The 16,156-nt window shown below is 35.7% G+C and overlaps 2 protein-coding genes across 2 annotated transcripts; both read right to left on the reverse strand.

Moving 5' to 3' along the window:
• Window positions 1–3,748: 3,748 nt before the first annotated feature.
• Window positions 3,749–4,927, reverse strand: LOC147393899 (uncharacterized). The gene has a single exon (XM_086455059.1). The coding sequence runs from the start codon at window positions 4,523–4,525 to the stop codon at window positions 3,863–3,865; it is 663 nt and encodes a 220-aa protein (XP_086311185.1). The 5' UTR covers window positions 4,526–4,927; the 3' UTR covers window positions 3,749–3,862.
• A 1,407-nt stretch (window positions 4,928–6,334) lies between these two features.
• LOC147393900 (Tetratricopeptide repeat (TPR)-like superfamily protein) lies at window positions 6,335–15,809 on the reverse strand. Its single transcript, XM_086455058.1, has 14 exons — window positions 15,377–15,809; window positions 13,506–13,631; window positions 11,865–11,934; window positions 11,339–11,452; window positions 10,821–10,904; window positions 10,090–10,140; window positions 9,822–9,851; window positions 9,616–9,678; window positions 9,419–9,484; window positions 9,104–9,232; window positions 8,572–8,607; window positions 7,993–8,112; window positions 6,913–7,101; window positions 6,335–6,598 (listed from the first exon to the last, which is right to left on the reverse strand). Exons 1-14 carry the CDS (start codon window positions 15,703–15,705, stop codon window positions 6,488–6,490), a joined length of 1,518 nt encoding a protein of 505 aa, XP_086311184.1. The 5' UTR covers window positions 15,706–15,809; the 3' UTR covers window positions 6,335–6,487.
• Window positions 15,810–16,156: the final 347 nt, after the last annotated feature.

Consider the following 16,156-nt stretch of genomic DNA (forward strand, 5'->3'; position numbering starts at 1 on the left):
TTTTTTTGTGTGTGGAACATGGTAGTAATTTTTCTTTTGCTTATGTTAATAATTTCTGATTAATTTCTTTTTTCTTTACTTTTATTTATTTTTTAAATTTTCAAGTTACTCTCTAACCTTATAATTGTAGGGATTATTCCCAATAAAATTTGAAGGACCATACGAGGTGAAATCCTCAACGAAAAAAAGATCGCTAATCTCATCTTTTCTTCCAAAATTGAGAAGAGCTTATTTTTCTTCTAATTAAGAATGCTACATTCATTAATGAAAAGGGTTCATTGGTTTATCATGGTTTTATGAAGTGGTGTCAATCGAACAGAAACAGAAGACAAATTTCCATTAATTCGCACATTCTCACCTTACCCTTTTTTTTTCAACCATGTTTCTCATTCTTCTTAGCCATAAGTATGAGCGAATTTCACCTTAACTTCTTCCTGTGATATCCACCCAATTAAAATGGCTTGGGTGCTATGATAGTGTAGTGTGACATCCGTTTCTCTTTAGGGTATGTTTGATTGCACATGGAAAATAGGGTGGAAAATTAATTTTCATGGAAAATAACATTTTCAAGTGTTTGATTGCACATGAAAATGGAAATTCATTTTCCACCCCAACCAAAAAATTCACCAAAACATGGATTTCACTTTTTTACCCATATGGGTGGAAAAGTGCAATCCACCCAAATTTTCCATCCCCAATTTTTCCACACTTATATTTTTTTTTTTCTCTACCACCACCACCACCACCATCACAATAACCTCGTCGTCGTCACCATCTTCGTCACTGTCATCATCGTCGTTGCCGTCACCGTCATTGCCATCTCCGGCCATTCTCTCTCTCTCTCTCTCCTGCTCCATCCCTCATCTCCTCCGTCACCACGCTCTCCCCTCATCTTCTTCCACACTTACCTCTGCCGCCATCGTCGTCACCACCACCACCACGACATCCACCCCCCTCCCTCTTCCTCCTCCTCATCTTCTTCCTCTTCCTCTTCCACTCCTCTCATCTTTTTTCTCCTCCTCCTCCTCCTCTTTCTCTCCTTTTTTTTTTCCCCCATATAATTTTCCCATGATTTTATCCAAGTATGATCAAACAATAGAATTTCATTTTCCAACCCTACCTATTTTCCATCACACTATTTTTCCATGGATTTCAAATTCCATGGAAAGTCACTTTCCATGCAATCAAACATACCCTTAATTTCTTCTTTTTCCTGATAGGTTGGTCGGGTGGTGGAGATGGGGTTTTTTTTTATTATCTTAGGTATGTGGTATTCCCACTCATAGACTTTAAACCAATTTGCCGAGTTGGCACCTTCGATCATGACATCCAAATCTTATTCCCATTTTCCATTAAAAACTCAATTTTTCCAACTAAAAAGAGAATTTTCTATTCTGATCCAGAACATCTCAAGGCCTCAATACTCACTTTGACCCTGGGCACTGGGGAGCAAAAGCGCTCTCGTATGCAGTCAAACCACTTGATACTTACACACACATTTTTGTTTTAAATCATTTAAAATTTAAGCAGTTTTGAAATCACAAATGTTTAAAAACAGAACATGACCTTTTGGTGAAGGTATGCGGTGGAGAGCCCCTTCAAGTTAAACTTCCTTTTTCAATGAAGATCTTAGGGTCCCATGGTCTCAAAAAAAAGAAAAAGAAAAAAACAATGTTCCCTAGACAAACTCTTTTCTAGATCTATGAAGTGTTGTGCTTTAGAATACACCTGATGGAAGATGTGTTGAGCAAAGCCCTGGTACGAAAATTTTCAAACTTTCTCTAAGAAAGTCCCTCACCCCTATTAGCTAACTTTCTCCAAGCCCTACTTGCTATTTTCTAAGAAAGTTGTCTTGTTCACTGCATATTTCTTTTACCTACTTAAGTAAATTCAAGTCTGTTATTTATTTATTTTTTGAATAAGACTTAATGAGAAACATTCAAAGGTCCAGGCACACCAAGATGTCAGCACAAAGACTTCTGACTTTTCCTAGTGCAAGCAATTTGAACCGATCCTAACAGTAGTTCCAAGGACCCCACCAACTCCATGGCTGGCTAACCTCCATGAGGAGATCTTTCCACGTTTCGTCCAACATTGTGGTGCTGAATACCCATCCTAAATGTATCATTTCAGACTTCCAGCCAAGTCAACATCTATCACACCAAGGGACCACCAATGATACCAAGTGGCACAACTAGCTCTTTGTCTTACCATCGCAATTGGTGCATATATTTCAAAACAAAGGAGACATGTAGGGTTGCACCACTTGCCATTGCATTGAGTTGATGGGTCCCACTTCGAGAATATACAAAAGCAAGAATGAACAGCGATCCGTACAAAAATAAAGATTATCAGAAAATAAATTTAATTTTACAAAGGATGCCACCCCACTCATTAAAGTAATCTTCTTACTCGAATAATCGCCGGAGAAGATTAGAGATATAGAGATGGATCTCGATAAGATTTTCATTGAATTAGAGAAAGCATAAATCAAAGTTCCTACATAGTTAATTTGGTGGGTGTTGAGAAATAAATAAGTCCCAAATGGGTATGTTTACATCACTAGGACATGAATGAGGGTACCATGCTCGTGAAAACAAGTGGTGGTGAGACAAATGACTTTCAATTATAATAGGTTTACTCCAAGGATCACCTTTGAGTGTTTTTGTTCTGTTTTTTTTTTTTTTTTTTTAAGGCTTATTGAGGGCATCCCAACCCTTTGGGTGAGATTAATCCCACGGTCACACACGTACCACCCCCTCGGAAAGTCCTACGTGCAACTGGTTGAGTCGAGGGTCAACTGCTCATGTGTAGACGGGATCCCTTGATGTATGTCATTTACAGATGATGGTAGTTAATTGATGAAATTCAATAAGTATCATGTGAAGAGCAACTTTTGTAAAGATGCATACAAAGGACATGAATTAGGTGAGATTGAAATTTATGAGATACAACACCATGATCTTTTTTTGTTGCCCAAAAAAGTCAAATTGAATGAACAAAATGCCATACGTGATCAATGATACATACAAAAATCAAAAGTAAAAGAAATATTTAAAAGGTTACAATAAGAGTATTTACGCAAGGGTAATCAAGAATCGTGTTCAAATCATAAATTAGATGGGAATATTGAGATTGGTGAATATAAAGACTACCAAATAAAAAATGAAGCAATCCTAGTAATAATAAAATCAAAGGAAATTCAGTTGGCCGTCTGCAATGAATATTGATACAACACCGCTGAAAAGGAGTGTGAGGTTGATTTTAAAACACGATGGGATAAAGACCAAAAAGAGTTGGATTGAGGCACTGAAAGAGAATCTGAAGAGAAATGCTTCGACAAAAGACATGAGTTTAGATAGGATGGAATGTAAGGAATGGGATTCTTGAAGCTAACTTCATATCTTACGATGATCACAAATCAGAAAGAAACAATGGGATCTTTTTTTATTATAATATTTTTTTATAGTCAAATGTGGGGAACTTTGGGCCAATGTAAATGCTTTTCTGCTTAGTTGAATTAAAATTGAAAAGCTAGTCCTTGAAGCAATACTATACTCCAATCATCTTTACATGTAGTTGAAGAAACTATAAACTAGTAGAGATTAGTGGACAATTAGTATAGATTAGTGGACAATTCAGAAAGCTGTATAGTTTGGGTGACTTAAAACTAAAATGGTCGAAGAATTTTCAACATGAGAAAATTGGGCAAATTATTTGACATAAAAGCTAAAGATGACCACCACCATTATTTAAAAATAAGATTATACTCCCAATTATTAAAATATAGTCTACAAAATCCGAAAGCTCCCAAAATTATAGTACAATCTCACGGCAAAAATTTAAATAAAGTGGGGTGGGTTTAATCCAGAAAACCTGTTTTCTGCCATATAGCGTTTCGAACGCTACGCAGATCCCTCCCTTTGAGGGTTCGTCCAACCCCTTCGAACACTGAAAACGTAGTGAGATGTGATCTCGCTACGATCTCGTGCGGTGGAAGCATTTCCTCCTCATCCTCCTCATCATCTTCCTCATCGTAGAAACCCAATTTCGCTGATCCATTTGCAACTTTTCCCTTAGGCCATACTGGCACATTTACAGGAGCTGATTGGAGAAATTTTCCCGAAGACGAGCCAGAGAAATCGTCTGAGTTCGAACCCAAGGACCGTGGGATCGTAATTGGGGGAATCGTTCGAGCTGCACTTGCGGCGGATAAAGATGGATCTAGAGCTGGTTTTCTCTGGACGAGAGGGTGGTTGTCGTTGGACAGAGCAGCGGAGAGACCGAATTTATCAGGACGGAAAGGATGACTATAATTGGTTGGAGAATTCGGTACTGTTGAAAAGGCGGGAGAGTTCGTATCGATGGAATCGGTGTTTGGAGATTCGGATGACCAAACCACGTCGCTCTCCTCCAATTCGAACGAGTTGGAAGAATCGGAATCTTGTTGTTTTAGGAGGAGAAGGAATCGGACAGTCGATGAAGACTTGCTGTTCTTGCGGAGAAACTGCAACTCTTTTTCCATAGCTGAAATTAGGGTTTTTGGTCGAAAATTTTGCTTTTCTTGCAGAGAGAGAGAGAGAGAGAGAGACGATGGAGATGGTGATCTTTCTCCCTCTAAAACTCGAGATGAGTGAGTGAGTCTAAGTGGTCCCTTAACGGTCTGCAAGCCAAAACTCCTCGTCAGCACCAGCTAATTTTTAGCGGGTGTGGAGTGTGACGTACGAGGGCAGATGGGTGGTGGATAGACGACGATTCTAGCAAAAATCGAGATAGTGGTGTCTTGTAATTAACTAAGATGCTCAAATTCTATAACATCCGCAGTGCGCAATACGCACCTGTTTTTCTGGACTCAGAATTTGGAATCCCAACGCAACCCCCGAGTCCGTTTGTTAAGTTAAGGAGGAAAATAATGAACCATACACCCATACAAATAAATAGTTGTTCCAATTATTGGTTTCGATTTTTAAAACATTGTTAGGAAGGGAAGACCATTTGTTTCTTGTTTTGTTAATAAAAACTTATAAAATATTATCCTAACTATAGCGTTTCGGGAGAGAGAGAGAGAGAAAGTTACAGTTGTGTTTTTTTACATTCAAGTTGAACATGACAACCAGTGACAATTATTCTTCACCTTTCGGACTCTATATTTAATTAAATATCTTTTGAGTTTTTGTAATAACACAATATCTAGAAAGATCTATAGCTTTACATGAAACTCTCTTACGATATCAAAGAGAGTATATTGCTTTTTTTTTTCCTTTTTCCCCTTTTTAGCCTATTTGTATGGAGGTGATGAACCATCCCCCACCCCATATGCCTTGAAATTGACACGTCCTGCTGATTTTAGCCATATAATATTTGATGCTTTTGTCCAATACTGGAGTAGGTAATCCATCAAAATAGCTTGGATGCGCTCATCTGTGGCAACCTTGAAAAAGGGTCCCAGTTTCAATGAAGGTATCTCTGTCAGTAGGACCTCGTATATATAAATAACGGTATAGGTTATGTCTTCTTGTAGGGGAGACTGTAGAGGCTGTTGGTGGAACATTATATGCCTCATCTACAATTTTATGCGTATTGTAATAGAAGAACCATATCCAGCTATCTTAATCAATTTCAGATATTTATAGCTGTCTTTTTGACATTTTCTTTCTAAACTTGGTGGGCTGTTGGTTAGACCCATACCTCAGTTTGTTTGACACATAGCAATGCAGCTCACTCTAAAAGAAAAGAAAAGAGAAAAAAAACACTGGAATTTTCCGACACAGTCTGCCTTGAGTCTTAAAATGCCCGAATAACCAGTTCTAAGGATATGCTTTAGCATAGATATGTTGGGAACCTAAAAAAAGGGTAGACCAGTTTAGAATCAATCATTCATCAAGCACAACCTTTTGGCTTGCCACATGCCATACAAACTTGTCCAAAACCAAGATGACTTGGGCGAGTACTCACTGTCTTTGAAGGCAGTTAAGCGAGATAGCCAATTTGAATCCTCCTTCACATGAAGATAGCCAATATTCAAGATTTATTAAAAAAAAAAAAACAGTTTGACCAGACAACCCGGTGGAGGTGAGGGAAGAGACCAGAAGACCAAAAACGGAAAAAAAAAAAAAGAAGAGTGAGATCCGGTCTGTTACCACACCATTTTACTTATGAACACAATGTGATGACATGTACTTCAAAATATGGATGCCCCATTGGTATTTGACATATGACACTTTCATATGTTAACAGGTAAATCCATGCAATGCAAGTAGCACCATATGACTTTCATATCCTTTGCCAAGGCATGTCAATCCTCTGCTCGTGCAGGAGAACACAAGGTAGCCAATTGAGTAAAGAGCCCATGGGTTGAAAATTTGAACCCATTGTCATCATCAAATTTTTTTATGATAATCTTATTTGAACAATCAAAAATCTTAATATATATAGGGTAGAATAATCGCATATAGAAACTGTCATCAATGATTGACAAATGATAGAATCAACCAGTTATGATGCCAGCAAGAACATCACTCTTTCCTCGTGCAAAGATTGTGTAAACCAGACGAATGGCATCGAGCCACCCATCCAAGGACTCCCATGTATCAGCAACCTGTGACGATCAAAAAATTGAATCAAAGAATAATATGATGTTGATTGAAGCAGCTAAATACTTTATCAATGAAATATCATAAAAAGCCAAGACTAAAGTATATAAAAGGAAATTCTATGAATAGGTTAAAGGATTTTCAACATTGTAAATAGACAACTAGAATGTTAGCATACTACAGAAATATTGAGACTTTCTGCAATTGGTACTTACATAACTAAGATTAGTATATAATTTTAATTTAGGAGACAATTAAGGATCAGTTCTCTTGTATACAGAAATAAATTTCTTTCCAATTTGGGGAAGTAGATGCTTACCAAATAAATTGGTCCATGAATTGTATCGATACAGAGACCTGCACCGGGTGGTAACGTAAGATCTGCGCATGCTGATACAGAGACAATATCCGGAACATCAACTTTAACAGTTGTTTTACTGATGTTTGTGGCACCTAACATGCTTCCAGAAGGGCTTTGTGACAACTGTTTTTGCTCAACATTGTTAAGCTACAGAACAGAATTTTGACGGTTCAGCACTAGAAGCAAAGCTTCAACTAACTTCTAACTAGCATAAGCAAAATTCTATGCTTGTCGGTTACATTGCTAGTATTTTAGAAGAGATCGTACAGTATTTAGAAGAAATTGAGAAGGAAATAAAAACAATCTATTTACATTTTACTTTGAAAAGCACCTATTGCTCTTAACAAAAAAAAAATGACTTAGAAGATGAACATTCATTTTAAGTATTCAGGAAAGAAACAATAAAAGGTCAATACGATTAGTTTCTAAAAGAAAAGAAAATACAACTATATGATAGTATCCAACTTCTAATATCATTAAATTTGATTAATGGTTACTTCCCACAAAATATATTACAATGCCAAGTTGTGAGTACATTCCATCAAAATTTGGGAACAAAAATAGACGCATTTTCATCAATGAATGGTTTTCAAATTCTCTTATCTCACATATGAATACCTTTCATATATTTAAGGTTCATGAAATCAAACTTTTCACGAGATGACCGAGTGACTTCGAAAAGATCCAACCATTAAGGAAAATATTAGATATAGAATAACCTATTGAAACCAGGCCAGAGGCTTTCGATTAGTCCCTAGTGTTGATGTGGCAACCAATGAAGCAAGGTACCTCCATGTGTGATAACTGGCCTGATTTTGCTAGCATTTCTTCAAGCTAATTTTTTATTTGAGCAAGGCCAGTTAGGTACAAAACAGTTAATTATATAGATAAATTTGAAATGAATGGTTCAAAGGCAAGAGAGTGAATTTTTTTTTTTAAATGACTGCAATCAACATAAATTTATTATATCTTTATTAGTAATATTATTATTTCTAAAATGAGAAGTTCACTACATAGTCAAAAGAAGATAAAACCTGCCTGTAGGAGTCCTTCATGATTTAAAACAAACTGAGATCGTTTCCAATCACTATGAGGTGCAACTGGGTTCCCTGCAGGGGCTGCAGTCAGATATCCCACCTTAAGATAGGGCAAAGGCAACTGTCAAGTGCCAAGAAATAACTTCAGTCAGAAATAGATATACCCCACCTTCAACATGGCAATTCTTGACATAATAACTGAAAAAGACACACAATTATTTTGTTCTAATATTATGTTAGACTTGGCCAGCTTTTCATTGGGTAAGAAGTTTCAATTATAAGCTATCTAAGGAGTTAGAAAAAAATTTATAAGTTGCAAAAGGAAATAATCTGTACTCATGTAGAAGGAAGATAAATAAGGTTAGTGATGTCCTCATTCAAGTAGGAATATATTCAAGCTAGCACAGGTGTAAATGAAGTTTGATTTTGGCATTTACTTCCCCTCAACACGGGTGAGGAAATGTTTCCTCAAAATCGATATAAATGCACCAAGAGTTGCATATCTCAGATAAAGAAGTGAATATTTTAAGGATGGAAGATCTAAAAATGGTCAAAATAGTATTAGGAAATCAGTACTAACCATGGAACGGACAAGTCTCAGAGCACTACGGTAAACCTGCATATCAGAAACATTCCTCTATTTCAGCATAACAACATGAGCATTTAGCAAATCAATAGAATATCTAAAATTAAGAGCACAAATTCCATCATAATATGCTTCCAAAACTCATTCAAACTTTATCTGCTGAAACACATTCGTTTGAGATAGTCTAGATGCATAAACCCATGACAGTTTACCAGCATTTTCTCTTAAATTTTCTATTTTCAGCTATCTAACCTTTTTTTTTTCCTTTCACTATTTTATGAACTCTACCAACATTCGTCCGAAAAAAAGTGTGTGAGGGGGATGCACAGGGAGATCGATATTTTAAACCAAGCTAAAAGGTGTTCATAATCCAGTTAAACAAAATGATACCAAGGCATAGCTGTAGTCAATAAAGTTGAAGTGGAGTTCCTATTCAGGGAATATGTCCAAGGCCATAGAGATAGATGTAGCTATTAGCCCACAGTTAAGAACAGAGAAATGAGATATACAATATGATGGAACTTACAGAGTAATTTGGTTTTAAGGCATGAGCAGCTGCAATATAGATAGCAGACTGACTATAAAGCTCATTAGGGGACACTTCTTTTGCATTGACTGGCCTCCCAGTTCTTAATGTGTCCTCTGCCAGCCCATACTGTGAAATAATAAAATCAAACATGATCAGGTTTATGTTTTCATTTGACTTGTATGATACAGGAAGACAAAAAACATGCATTATTTCATGTAACCCAATAAGTACATACGAAAACAAAATTGACTTAAAAAAGGATTTCACATTGCAATACTAAATTTGGAAAGGTAAGATTAATAGGAAACCCACCAGAACAGTGCCAAGGTTGTATATTGCTCGATGAAAATCAAATTGTAATTGTATTGCTGCACGGAACTGCCAAAATAATACAAATGTCTGGGATCAGATGAACATAGAACATATAAAACAGCACATTCCTACTCATAAGAGGTACTATCTTACTCCACATATTTTATTAGTCATGGGTGTACGTATAGTTTCTGTACCTTACTAATCGCGGTTCTCACAATAGTCTGCTTTTCCCGTACAGGAACAATTGCACTGAGTTCCTAAATAGCACATTGTTACATGCAATTGAGTCAAGTTGATCAGCATCCGCACAAGATATATGCAAAAGAACATTGAGGAGTACTATCAAAATGAACTAAAAATAAGTTAGTTTGTTTGACACATTCTTTGTAATAGAAGATACCTGCAGAGCAAGTCCCCAGTTGTTAAGAGCCTGCGATCACCAATGAGATGGAATAAGAAAATATGATATGGGAAGTAACCATAAAACAACAAACATATAAGACGACATAATATGAACTTAGTGGCAACAGCTTCAAGGAGCAAAATGCAGACAGGATGCATAATTTCTTAAGGAGTTAAAGAGTGATACATTAAGAGAACATGGCAATAAAAGAATGCAACGCTGCATATAAACATAAAAAATAGTATAATAACTTCTTAAGAAATACCTGGGGACTGTTCCAATTCAATTGGACAGCTTTTGCATAGTTCTTTGTTGCCTGAAAAATAACAAAAAATAAAAAAGGAACACTTAAGATTTCCATTGTTCTTATGATATAAACTAATTGTATTATTTATGTACAATTTTAAGAAAGAGTTCCATTTGAAATTCTTTAAACAGATTTGACGACATCCCAGGTCAATGAGAAAAATAACATCAAGCAGTGCAGCTCTGAAGTCAACACCATACTAAAGCTATATCCATAACAGCTGTTTAGGTATATAATCATCTGAAGATTTGAGTTAACAATATTTAATAAAAAAGTCCTCAAAAACAAAACCCCTCATGAAAACTGATTATGCACAATAAACAACGATGCAGTTTAAGAAACAAAACAAAAAAGTATTTAAAAAAAAAAAAAAGAACTTACATGGAAACATACAGGCAAAACATATTAATAAAAATAAAATAAGAGAGAGGAAACACACAGGCAATGTAGAGGCACTAAAGCGAACTTGTGTCGAATAGTTGCGCAAGAAGAATACTGAAAATAACTTTGAATTCTAACATATAGACAAAAAGGTACATAGCATGACCTATATAGCAACATTTCATTGTTACTGAAAACCAAATGACCCATGTCGGAATGTTACTAATGGTTAGTACCCAAATCATTGAAATATCAGTGTATTAACAACATCAGGAATAGAAAATACAAGGCCAATATAAAAGCCAGACCTGTTTCCATAGTTCTTCTGCCTCTTTAGTACGACCACGCATTTTTGCCCGGTCCGAGATGGCAATTGCCCAATTATAGAAGGCCTGTATATAAAGACAATATTTTATCAATGAATTAAAATGAGATAGTTTCATTTGATGATTCAATCATGATCTTGCAAAGATGTAATATAGTAGATATAATTCACAGCCATATAAAAATGAAAAGGTACATATTCACATGAAAAAAATATGCAATTAAATATATATAACTGCATCAAAATTCCAGTTAAGGCACAATGGAGCAAATTAATACAAGAAAGATTTTACATTGTATATTAGCGGGTTTGTTGCCGCAATACAACTATTATTGACAGAAAGCAAGCAAAAGTCTCATAAACTGGGCCAAAACTTGTGCACTTGAATTAAGATTTCAATCACTATAAAGCAAAGGTGGACAAATATGTGGATTGAAGTAATCATAATTTTCGACATGCCATATTACAAGGAAAACACATGCAAGAGACATGCATACATACATCATGAAGGGTAGGACAAATACTAGTGGCCTCGTCATACTTTTTACAAGCCTCCTCAAGCAAAGCATCTTTTGATGGTGAGCTAGAATCAGGACCAACGTTATCTGCGCTTTCCTGTTGCAGAATTAATGTCAGATGGAAATAGTGCGTAAAATCTTAGCGACATATTAACATTGTTCCGTAAATAAAATATAAAGAACTAAACATATCAAGGTTTGGGGGAACTAGTTCCTATACTCATTCAAAATTTATTGGCTGAAGCAGCAAATGAGTAAGGTCTGTCATAAAGTAAATCAGAAACATAAAATGATGTAGATAATTAATTGGACTGAAGAAAAATATCAAAACCATGCAGATGAAACTTTAGGTGCAAAGAGATGTACAAAGCACGGCCATTTGTGCCTTGTGAGTAGTAGAGCAAATGATTTTTCATCCTCTGCTTAACTTTGCCAGCTCATAATATAAAAACATGTTAATCATTAAAAAAAGTTCTACCAAATAATAAAACAAGCCATTCAAATCAAACCTGAAGAACCAGAGCCCAATTGTAAAGTGCATCATAATCTTCCGGATTCCTCTCTATTGCACTAGCATACCTACACTAAAGAACCAAAGTATCAACACACTCTAAAACACACATGCAATTTTCAAACTATGAGTTTCCCCAACATTATCTACCATAAACATTGATAATACTTGGAGTTCCAGGCTCAGTGAAAACAAAAGAGTCGTGATTTTCTGACGCCCCCTCTGACACACACCCCCTGACGTGGCATGAGCGAGAACCATAGATTTTTTCCCTTGGGATACACAACTGTACATCCCCATAAATATGTACAGTTGTGTGTCCTAAGAGAAAGAATCTATGGTTCTAGCACATGCCATGTCAAGGGGTGTGTGTCAAAGGGGGCTTCAGAAAATCATTATTCAAACAAAAAATTATAGTCGCCTAAAACAAGGAGCAAACAAAGAACCTTATCAATGACATGGGTACAGTTCTAATAGGCATATGCTGGAAAAAAGATATGGCTACAAACACAAAAGTTGGTTCATAGCTTAGGAAGTAACAATAATTTATATTTCAAAGCCAACCCACCTTATTAGATGCTAGGAATGCTACCTTCAATTATGGAGAGAGGTGTTGGGATCAAAGGGCTTTAGATTAAGTAGAACCAAGACCAAATATGTGGAGTGCAACTTTAGCATTGGCACCCATGAAAAGGGTGTCCTATAAAAATTGATGGACTAAAAAATGCCCCTAAGCGACCATTTTCATTATCCCAAGTGTAATACATATAACGATAGAGAGATTGAGGAAGATGTTTCCCATAAAACCATATGGTTAAAGTGGAAATGCTTTCTAGACTGCTACGTAACTTGCACATACCAATCAAATTAAAAGAAGAATTTTAAAAGACAACACTAAAACCAACGATGCGGTATGGAGCTACATGTTAAGCGGTTAAGAAGCATCATGTTAATAGATTGCACATAGCAGAGAAGGATGAGTAAAAAGATTAAGAACAATATAATTGAAAATGAACACATTTGAGAAAATGTAGGAGAAGCTTCAATAGCAGATAATCTAAAAGAAAGCTGATTGAGATGGGTTGGGCATGTTCAACGAAGGTCAATTACAACAACAATTGGAAGGAATGAGCAAATTAAAGGTTCTAAAAGAGTAAGAGGAGGACCCAAAAGAACATGGATTAGGTAGTGAAAGCGGATATCAAAAAATTTGGAAAACAAAATAACGTGGCTCTAGATAAAATTGAATGGAGGAATAAAATTCATTTAGATGACACCAAACCCTTGGGATAAGACTTCGATGATTGTGAAATGTTTAAGTAACATAAGGAAGTAATGTCTACAGAAAACAATAGATACATTGAATTAACCCTCAAACCAAGCAACGAAAGAATTATAAGAATACTAACCAAGTAAATGGTGCGAGAAATTGATAGTATAAGGAAAAATGCTAAGAAATAGCGGAAACAACCATTATCACTTGCTAATGTTCGTACAGAAAAAACATCGTTTGATGATAGCAATTAAAAGAACTACATTAGCACATAATAACACAAATTAATAGTAAAGTGATTAGATTCCCAGTAAAAGCTCTACATTCCAACAAGAAAAAAATTGAACTAAAATCACATGACTATACCTTTTAGCAGCGAAAGTAAGAATCCGTTGGCGGGAGCGACCCTCCTCATCCACACCTGTAACACTGTTAATCAAGTCCATGGCAACATTGCTTTGGCCTATATACTGTTGCCGAATGCCGTCTTGACTGAAGCAATATTGGAAAGCATAAGTTTAACAGGAAAAATAACATTTAATCGTTCTAAAGAGGAAAAGGAAGAAGAACGTCAACTCCCTACGAGTAGAGTGGCAAACACCTCCTAAAGCAACTAAGCACTTAATAAACATGATTTAAAAAAAAAAAAATTTACAGAAGAAATAGAGCATATTCCCAAACTAGTAAAAATTGTGTCATAAAAATTAAATCAATTTTACATTACAAAAGCATCAGTCTTAAATGAAAACTTAGTTAGTACTTACTATTTAGTCAAAAATGTTTATAGAAGAAATAGAGCATATTCCCAAACTAGTAAAAATTGTGTCATAAAAATTATATCAATTTTACATTACAAAAGCATCAGTCTTAAATGAAAACTTAGTTAGTACTTACTATTTAGTAAAAAATGTTTATAAAAGAAATAGAGCATATTCCCAAACTAGTATAAATGTGTCATAAAAAATAAATCAATTTTACATTACAAAAGCATCAAATCCTAAATGAAAACTGCAGTTAGTATTTACTATTTATCACCACCAACAAAGCATCTCCTTTCTTAATAAATCAGCATAAGTGCACAAAAGGACCACCCCAGACCAGAATGGATTCACATCACAAAGAATACCTACAAATGCACTAGTATTCAGATGAAAACAATGGGCATATGAGTTCAGAATAAACTTAGTGGTGAAGTAATATAAAAAATTCTGTAGAAGAGAGAACGCGTTGGTCAGCGTTCAAATCTATAGGATAAATCATGTCCTCATCAGATAATTCATAAGTCATAATTAATAGGCTTTTATAAGCTAAAACGACTTGGTTATATTCCATTTGAACCAAGGAATTCCTGATTTCTTTCAAAACTATAAGCCATGAGGTTTGATTCAAACCAAAAGAAGCAGGGTGGGCCCACTGAAATTTGACGGTAAGATCAGCATGATGTCATTGTTTTGTTGAGCTTAACTAGAAAATGTGATTATCAGATCAGCAATGAACTTAATACATTTTAAGACTATATTATGTGCTTTTAATTTTTATAAGTTCAAAATTGTCTGAAGAGATTCACTTCAAAGGCCATGGTGCTCTTGAAATTGATTACAGTTCTGTTGTGGAGTGTTCATTTGCTAGAGTTTTTCTTCCAGACTTTCTCAGCCTTTGGTAGAAAACTGAGAAAAAAAGTGTTGCTCTCTCTCTCTCTCTCTCTCTCTCTCTGCTTCTCTTTATTCAGTGTGAAAGCCATAGTTGGTATTGTTTGGTGTTGGTGTTCGAGCTCATTGTCTCAATCAACAATAACTCCAAAGAGAAGTAGACGACACATTCAAATTCAAGATCAGATGTGAGATATTACTAGAATGTTCAAGCAAAGACGAGACAATTTCACAAAAAACAAGGAAATAGGTGTTGGAGATGTCACGAGATCAAAAACTAAAGAGCACAACCAATTTCATAGGATCATTGAAACTCTTCATATTCTTCTAGATATTACTTAAACAGTATTGAATGATTTTAGATTAGATAATTGTTGTTGCTGATTAGATTACTAATAAATACACTTATTCGCATAGATCTACTCCATCTAAACAAAATATTAGAGAACTACTACTATCTAGTACTGATCTGGTTATAGAAACTCAATCACAATTCACAATTGTCCCTAAAATTCTAAAAAAGGAGTATAAATTCGACAACTTTCTGCTACGAATTCTATCATAATTGAAAGAGATTCGAAAATCCACCTGTACGGAGAGCCCGTATCCCGTCTTTCTGCCTCAGAATCATTCGTGCTTCTCCGAAGCTGTCCATCGGAAGCCTCGTTACCTTCTTCTTTCAATTCATTCAACAACTCCCTCATCGTAAAGGTTCGGCTTCCTTCGTTCTTTAGCAGCTCAGAACGCTCCTTTTCTTCAACAATGGAAGCTTTGTCCATCTCATTTGATCCGATCTCTGTCTCTTTAGCTTCATCGAGCTTTGGATCTGCATCTGTAACTGCTTCTGATTCGCTTATGTTCTCCAATTTCGACTTTTCTTCGTTCTGTAGCTCAGGTTCTTCGATTTCTGAGGACATCTTCAAAAATTAGGGCTTCTCTGTGTGTGTGCGTGTGAGAGAGAGAGAGAGAGAGAGACAGAGGCAGAGAGAGAGAGAGAGAGAGAGAGATCTGTGACGTTAGGTTGGGCACAACAAGGGAGATGAAAATCCACATAACCGGGGAGTTAATCAGAGATTCCGATGTCACGTGCATAGCACATGACATCAAATATATATAAGGCATTTTAGAAATACCCCTTGTTAAATTAGTGATATTAGATTTACCTCCTTGCATCAAATATATATAAGGCATTTTAGAATTGTTAAATTAGTGATATTAGGTTTGCCTCCTTGCAAAATGCAAGATTAAATTTACCCCCTTAACTGTAACTAAACTTTAATCTCACATTCTGCAAGGGGGTAAACCTAATATCATCCATTTAACAGTGGGGGTATTTCTAAATACCCATATATATAAATTGTCCTCCTG

Source organism: Akebia trifoliata, chromosome 10 (genome assembly GCF_017979445.1).
Source record: "Akebia trifoliata isolate Shusen 1 chromosome 10, ASM1797944v1, whole genome shotgun sequence".
Classification (NCBI taxonomy): Eukaryota; Viridiplantae; Streptophyta; class Magnoliopsida; order Ranunculales; family Lardizabalaceae; genus Akebia; species Akebia trifoliata.